At 29.3% G+C, this 8495-nt stretch overlaps 1 protein-coding gene and 1 long non-coding RNA gene across 3 annotated transcripts; both read left to right on the forward strand.

Moving 5' to 3' along the window:
* Positions 1-373: 373 nt before the first annotated feature.
* On the forward strand, positions 374-768 carry LOC115995638. Its single transcript, XR_004093544.1, has 2 exons — positions 374-590; positions 720-768. It is a non-coding gene; the product is annotated as an uncharacterized LOC115995638 (long non-coding RNA).
* A 5368-nt stretch (positions 769-6136) lies between these two features.
* LOC115997340 (uncharacterized protein At5g01610-like) lies at positions 6137-7803 on the forward strand. Of its 2 annotated transcripts, none has more exons than XM_031236883.1 (3): positions 6137-6353; positions 6483-6537; positions 7227-7803. In XM_031236883.1, exons 1-3 carry the CDS (start codon positions 6252-6254, stop codon positions 7613-7615), a joined length of 546 nt encoding a protein of 181 aa, XP_031092743.1. In that variant the 5' UTR covers positions 6137-6251; the 3' UTR covers positions 7616-7803. The 2 variants fall into 2 exon arrangements, with proteins under 2 accessions (XP_031092743.1, XP_031092744.1); XM_031236884.1 differs by having other exon boundaries at positions 6138-6353; positions 7230-7803.
* Positions 7804-8495: the final 692 nt, after the last annotated feature.

Below are 8495 nucleotides of genomic sequence, written 5' to 3' on the forward strand. Positions count from 1 at the left end.
TAATATATGAATGAGAATAAGATGTGAATTTCATATTTTAGACATCCAATAATATAAGAGTGGTTGGGTTTTTTGTAAGGATGAGACGGAAACCTAACGTTAGGGACCAAATACGTGACTTTGTTCATAATTGAAGGATAAAAAATAGATATGATCATAATAAAGGAACTGAGTCGTTAATGAGTATAACTCAACGACCAAATATACCATTTTCTCTATATAAAATTGAGGAGAAAATTAAACTATAGAACTATAAATATGGGAGAAAAAAGTGTAATTTTCTAAATATTTTAAAATAGATAAAACCCAAATTCAAGGGAATTAAGCAAAGAAATAATCAACTCTTAATTTGTTGAGTAATGAGTAAACCAAGGAGATAAGAGTAAGAGAGAGAGAGAAGGGGAAGAGGGAAACAAATAAAAGAAGATAAGAGATTGCTGTGTTTCTTAAGTTCTCTCTTGCATTTGAGATATATAGATTTTCCAGTAATGGAGAAAGCTCTGAGCAAAGTGGGGAGCATCAAAGCTGGTACTTTCTGGGTTTCCAAGAAAGCCAAACAAGAGATCTCCAACATCTCCCAAGATCTCTCTGTATGTAAATCTCTCTCTCTCTCCCTCTACCCAATTAGGACATTGAACTGCCATTATAAGATCTGCATTGCTCTTTTATGAAATCTCTCTATTCACGAAATATATACTTGGTGATTATTATTATTCCAGAGCTTGACTAACACAGTTGAAGAGAAGGCAAAATGGGTATTCAATAAGCTAAAAGGTAACCTTTTTTATTGCTTACTTTACTAGATATGAGCAGTGCTTTTGGGTGATAAACCCCATTTGATCTAATTCATAAAAGATTACAAGTAAATCAGTCAAAATTAAGTCTATAATTGACTAGTTCAAATTAAAAAATAATAAGTTGAACTTGTAACTTTGTAATTACTCGTGACAAGCTCAAAATCACATATTTTTAATTTTATACAAGTGGGTTCATATATATATATATATGAGTTTATTATCAAAATGATCCATCGACTATTGTGAAATTATTAATTTGATCTTTAATAATTTTTTTTGACTAATTAAGTCCCTCGACTTTGAAAAATTTAATCAATTTGGTCTTTCGTTTATTTTTTAGTTAAACATATGTTAAATTGAGACCAAATTGGTAATTTTGCTATAGTCAATGAACCAAATTGATAATTAATTTTTCATTGAAATAGTCCCTTAACTATAGAAAAATTACTAATTTGGTCTCGANGAACTTATGTATCAACAAAAAAAAATGTTGCACATTTGGTGAGTTGGCATCACTCGATGAACACGGTTCAGTTCACGGTTTTAGAAAATGACAAATTGAAATCGGTTCTTCGAGTTTGAACTGTCGATTCGAATCAAATTGTTTTATATTTTTAAAATAGTCTAAATTGAACACTTTATTTTGTTTGAATTTTTTAAATTTTGATTTTTTAATGGTTATATCAAATATTTAAACTTTATAGTTAAACTAAATAAAGATAAAAATAATATTGAGCTTGCACTTAATTTTACCAAGATTAATTTGCATATGTATCTTATCATAGTTTCAATAAAAATCCTCTTATTCTTTTTTTATTTTTTAATGTTTGGAACAGGAATCAAAATCGTCGGTTCCGAACCTAAACTGATGGTTCTGATTCCTGATATTATTAAACCGGAACCAAAACTTTTGGGCTTTGATTCTAAATTGGAACCAAAACCAGAATCGTTCATATGATTTCACTTCCAGTTTGGTTCTTACAGTACACGATTTAAACCTAACCGTGATCATTCCTTTATGTCTCAGATGGGAATTCTAGGCCCCCAAGAAAATGTCAAAAGTGGGCAGCCCCTGCTAATAATTTATTATTTTATTTTATTTAGTTCTTAACTTCTTATATATCTTAAACATAGTTGAGACCATATTAAACCCAATTACTAAATATTGCCAAACATTAAAGTTAGATTTCACAATTTAACTCAAATTGTGACCATGACTACCTTACACAAGTCTTACAAGCTAAGACACATAATTGGGAACACATGAGTTGTAGGGTCATTGTTGTATAGGGATCATTCCACAATCCACATGATGGTTTGATTGTATTAAAGGGAAGTCACATGATTGCCAGCTTGCCTCAATGTTCCATTATAATGCAGACAATTACGTTATTATCATGCACCTTTGCTCTACAAAATATTCTTCATTCTTTTTTTCTTTTTTCTTTTTTTCTTTTTAATTTAAAATTTTGTCCAAACTTCAATTCTTGACGGGAGATGACTATTGAACGGTGTGAGCCCAACATACTATAATTGCAAAAGATATTTATTTTACGAATTTTTTAACAATATTATACGTAATTGTTCAACTTCTACTAATTCAGTTATTGGGAGCAAAAATAAAAAATAAAAAATATGTATTTGCATTTGGTAAGATGCTTTTGTAACGTATGAAAGCGTGAATTGACTTATCTCTAATTTAACATCATTTAAATCGGATTATTGTACATTGCTAGAATCACTTTAATGGTCACCATCTATAGCCAGGGAAGTTATGTCTTGCCTTCAATTCCCAATACGTGTGTTCTAAGACCATCTCCAACCCAAAACACCAAATTTTACAGTAAAAGGAATATTCTCAGCATATTCTTACACCAAATTTTATTCGTACACTAAAATAATTTATATTCTCATAAAAAGTTTATATTTACACTTTTATTATTTAACATATAGTTGTATTTAATTAATTAAAATTTAATTATGTTTTATTGAAACTTTTTTTCAATTAAATTATATTTAATATTAGTCTTGTTTTAATGAGATCTTTCAAATGATATAATTTGTTTTTAAAAATATACAATTTTTTTAAAATATTTAACAAAATATGTAAATATATAAAAAGCAAAAAGGATACAAAAGTAATTATAGAAAAAGATAAAGTACAAATGATGGGCAAAATAAGAATTAAATATCTACACCAAAAATGGTGCGGATGAACAGTGCACCAAATTTATAGTGTTTTGGAGTGTTGATTGGAGCCATTCCACACCAAATTTTTTTGTGTTTTGGTGTTTTGGTGCCTTGGTTGGAGATGGCCTAATTAGTCTAACTCTAAAACTGAAAAAGTAAATTATTTTTTAGTTAAAAGTTTAACTTAATATTATATTGTTTATATATATATATATATATATATATATATATATATATATATATTTATATACATACACTATTCTCAACTATTCTCCAATATCATTTTTCTACTTCTACATCTTTATTCGCGAATTAAATTTACAACTCCTACACCCATCTAATTAATGATTGTCAATTCTTACCCTTCCTTCTACTTTTGTTTTTTTTTTTTTTGAAAATCTTTCCCTTCCTTCTACTATTCTCTTACTATTCCCAATTCTTACACTTCTCTACTATTCCCTAAATGACTTTTAATAGGTTGAGAAAGTAGTTATGAACAGATACTGCATTGTAATAGAGTTAGTAGTATTCAAAAAAATTCCTACACTCCAATAATTCCTACACTTCAAAAATTTATTCCTACACTCCAATAATTCCTACACAGCTACACTTCAAAAATTTATTTTTACACTCCAATAATTCCTACACTTCAACCTCTGCGGATTATTATCGGAGTTATAATTATCATAGTTATAAATTATAGAGTAAATAGGAGATGAATACCTAGAAGATTCTCCTATTTCATAATTTATGTGCGCATGTTGTTGATGAAATTCTGCTTCAAAATTTTTAATATGTTTTGACTGGGATACCAGCTCAAGTTTTTTTTTCAATCAAATTTTCTAATTTTTCTTCCTCAAAGTCCTCTTGGAATTGTTCTTTTAATTGTTCAATTATAAATTTTTCTTGAAATGTGGTATATTTTAGATATTTGATAATTTGTTTTACCGGGTAAGGAAATCTTTTGAATAAGTAGAAAAAAATTTCATTATAATTTGGTATATCAATTGCGTATTTCACAAATTTTTCATCTTTTGATTTTTTCATCCAAATAATATGTTGTAAAATTATTTCCAAAATTTCTTTCAACTTAAAAATTTTCATTGTTTCCAAAATAGTCTTGATTGAGTTTTTTAATCCATTTTATTTATTTCATTGTAAATTTATTTTTTTCAAAGCATTTTGTAAATTTATTTTTTAAAATTTTAGGTTTTTTCAACAGTTTTGAAGCTTTACTCCTTTTTAACTACATCTAGATATGATTCTTTTTAATCTTATCAGTTCATGTTAGTTTTTATGCTTACTAATTAATCATATTTTATCTAAAACCCTCACACTTTCATCCCCCTAACCTACTACCGAATTTCTTCGTCTACAATCCTAACAACATTTGTGAACCTTATCTGGGTACTTTTTTCCCCTTCATAGTACTTTTTCCCCGAATATTTTCTAGACTATATGGATTGCTTCGGCTCATACAGGATTTACGCACGTCTTTTGAATACTGACATGCATATGATTAAAAATAAAAATAAAAACTAACATAAAGTAAGAAGATTAAGTTAGAATCATACCTGTTAGTAGCAATTTGAAGAAGTAGGAGCAATGTTATATTACTTGAGAAATAATTGGTATTAGGCTCAAATACTTACTACTTATAACAAAAGTTATAGCTCACAATGAATGCACAACTTTATTTCCTTATATACCACCACAAAATGACAGAGTGGTGGCGTGTGGTCAACATGCATCAATCAGAAATAATTATAAAGTGAAATTATTAATTATAGAAAAGTAAATAAAATAATAAATGATACGTATGAGATGTGTCTAAAAAAGGAGAGGAAAAAGGAGAAGGATTAAAGAGAAATAAGAGATACCAAGGACCTTGTGGTCCAGTGGTATCAAACATTTCTCTTTATACGAGAGGTGGTGGGTTCAAGCCTCAGTGGAGTCAATATTGAAATAGAGTCAGTAGTAGACTTACAAAATGGGGAGATAAGGAGACAAAAAGAGAGATATCCTTATGCCCGTATTGGAATGTTGAATGCAAGTCACTTGACCTTTTGGATGGACCGTACCCTAGGTAATATTTAACATTTGCTATAAATGTTCCACTTTGATGCTTTACCTACAGCAAATAGTTTTCTTTCCACTTCTTCAATCCAAATTTCTTTTAATATTTTGGGGGAAATGGCAATTTTCACTCTCAATTATAGTGGAATAATTTATTTTTTCCTCAATTATAAATATATATAATGCATCCACAACTATATACTTCACCCTTAATTATCTTCGAAGTTGTTATTTTTATCGAAATACGTTAACTATTTATGATAAATATTTGAAATCCTTAAAAGAATTGAAGAGTTCTTTTAAAAAAATATTAATTAATAACTAAATATTCAATGTCATTATTCTTTCAAGTCAAGTGTCTACAACAGATAAAGATAATTTCTCTTAATTCTAGTTTCTAAACACATAACTAGGATTCAAAATCGAAAATCAAGGGAAAATATTTTGTCTATTTTGTTTATTTATATTAAACAAATGGCACTGATAGATTTAGTTAATATTCATTTAAAAACAAACCCCTCATTTTATAAGGTTATGTTTTAATTATAAATGCCTAACGGAATTGGGTAAAACTAGCCACTTCTAAGATAAGTGATGGGAAAAAGTGAACGCGTATATAAAATGATTTTGGAATTGAAGAACCTTGAAATAGGATGCTGAGAAGTGAATATAAGAGTTTTTGGGTTTTTTGGGTTTCAATTAATATATGAATGAGAATAAGATGTGAATTTCATATTTTAGACATCCAATAATATAAGAGTGGTTGGGTTTTTTGTAAGGATGAGACGGAAACCTAACGTTAGGGACCAAATACGTGACTTTGTTCATAATTGAAGGATAAAAAATAGATATGATCATAATAAAGGAACTGAGTCGTTAATGAGTATAACTCAACGACCAAATATACCATTTTCTCTATATAAAATTGAGGAGAAAATTAAACTATAGAACTATAAATATGGGAGAAAAAAGTGTAATTTTCTAAATATTTTAAAATAGATAAAACCCAAATTCAAGGGAATTAAGCAAAGAAATAATCAACTCTTAATTTGTTGAGTAATGAGTAAACCAAGGAGATAAGAGTAAGAGAGAGAGAGAAGGGGAAGAGGGAAACAAATAAAAGAAGATAAGAGATTGCTGTGTTTCTTAAGTTCTCTCTTGCATTTGAGATATATAGATTTTCCAGTAATGGAGAAAGCTCTGAGCAAAGTGGGGAGCATCAAAGCTGGTACTTTCTGGGTTTCCAAGAAAGCCAAACAAGAGATCTCCAACATCTCCCAAGATCTCTCTGTATGTAAATCTCTCTCTCTCTCCCTCTACCCAATTAGGACATTGAACTGCCATTATAAGATCTGCATTGCTCTTTTATGAAATCTCTCTATTCACGAAATATATACTTGGTGATTATTATTATTCCAGAGCTTGACTAACACAGTTGAAGAGAAGGCAAAATGGGTATTCAATAAGCTAAAAGGTAACCTTTTTTATTGCTTACTTTACTAGATATGAGCAGTGCTTTTGGGTGATAAACCCCATTTGATCTAATTCATAAAAGATTACAAGTAAATCAGTCAAAATTAAGTCTATAATTGACTAGTTCAAATTAAAAAATAATAAGTTGAACTTGTAACTTTGTAATTACTCGTGACAAGCTCAAAATCACATATTTTTAATTTTATACAAGTGGGTTCATATATATATATATATGAGTTTATTATCAAAATGATCCATCGACTATTGTGAAATTATTAATTTGATCTTTAATAATTTTTTTTGACTAATTAAGTCCCTCGACTTTGAAAAATTTAATCAATTTGGTCTTTCGTTTATTTTTTAGTTAAACATATGTTAAATTGAGACCAAATTGGTAATTTTGCTATAGTCAATGAACCAAATTGATAATTAATTTTTCATTGAAATAGTCCCTTAACTATAGAAAAATTACTAATTTGGTCTCGATTTAACGGATGTTTAACGGCAAAATAAACGGATGATCAAATTAGTTAAAATTTTCAAAATCGAAGGACTTAATTGGACACAAAAAATTGTGGAGGACCAAATTAATCATTTTGCAATAGTCGAGGAACCATTTCGATAATAAACTATATATATATATATAGTTTCTTGCAAAATTATATTCCTGGTTTTTGATTGAATTCCCAGCAGGAAAACCAACAAAATCTTTGGCGGATTTGCTTCGGGAACACAACCTTCCAGCGGGGCTGTTCCCCCAAAACATCACGTGCTACGAATACGACGAGGTCACATGTAAGTTGGTGGTGCATTTGCCGTATCCCTGCGAGCTGTGTTTCAAGGACTCGTCGGTGATAAGGTACAGCGGGCGGCGCGTGAAAGCCACTCTTTCGCGGGGGAAGCTCGCCGGAGTGGAAGGAATGAAGACGAAGGTTTTGGTGTGGGTTAAAGTGACGAGCATCAACGTTGAGAGCTATAAGTCGGATAAAGTGTGGTTCGTCGCCGCCGGGGTGAAGAAGTCACGACCCAAAGACGCGTATGAAACGCCTCGCGACGCCATTAAAGTGGATGAATTTTGAACGCTCAAGAAACAGATCAGATACAGATCGGATATATGCAGGTACATATAGACAGAGATAATGTTGTTTACAATGCCAATGGGCACTGTGCTTTTTATTACAAATAAAAAGAAGCGGTCACATTTTGTAAACAAAATGTTATTTATAAAAAAGAGAAGTCATTATTTCTCCCTATTACTTCTTTTGCATATGTGGTGTGTTTTGGTCATTGTAAAATTTAGTGATGAAAATAGGCCGGGTCTTTCATAGCAACCTAATAGCCTATGATCTGATCAGAATTATTTAATAAAAAGGTTCAGGTTAGGTCTATTTTAAACTTTGAGTGAGTTAATTATACTAGAGGTTCATTGTATTTGATGGTAATTTTAAATTTAATCATAGATTATTGTGTTATGATTTAATATCTCTTACTATTATATTTTATATCATTTTAGTCTTTCTCATTACTTTTCTAATTTTAGTAAGAGCAACTCCAACCCACCATATACTAAAACACCAAATTTCTCGACCAAATGTCACATCAAAAAAACTATTTCCAACATATTCTCACACCAAATTTTATTCATCTCCAACTCATTTACACCAAAACACCAAATTTCTACACTAAAATAATTTGATTTCTCAATTATTAGTTTAAATTTAATTAATTTAATATAATTTATTTCGAACTTAATTAGTTTAATATAAAATATAACTTGTGATATAAATAATAATTTTTATTAACATTAATCTTTTTTAGAACATTAATAATTTTTGAAAGATAAACTTCATTAATAAGCATTAGAAACGATTACAACAAAGTTCGATGGAATGATAAGCCATTCCATACAATCTGACATAGATAATACAATATATATTCAATATTAGTCTTCTTTCGATT

The sequence above is a fragment of the Ipomoea triloba genome, chromosome 11 (genome assembly GCF_003576645.1).
Source record: "Ipomoea triloba cultivar NCNSP0323 chromosome 11, ASM357664v1".
Taxonomy (NCBI): domain Eukaryota; kingdom Viridiplantae; phylum Streptophyta; class Magnoliopsida; order Solanales; family Convolvulaceae; genus Ipomoea; species Ipomoea triloba.

Bases quoted from the DNA above. Each gene is read 5' to 3' on its own strand.
- LOC115997340 (XM_031236883.1), top strand. From the start codon at position 6,252: ATGGAGAAAGCTCTGAGCAAAGTGGGGAGCATCAAAGCTGGTACTTTC. The intron at 6,354-6,482 runs GTATGTAAATCT...TTATTATTCCAG, and splicing joins ACATCTCCCAAGATCTCTCT to AGCTTGACTAACACAGTTGA. The intron at 6,538-7,226 runs GTAACCTTTTTT...TTGAATTCCCAG, and splicing joins GGTATTCAATAAGCTAAAAG to CAGGAAAACCAACAAAATCT.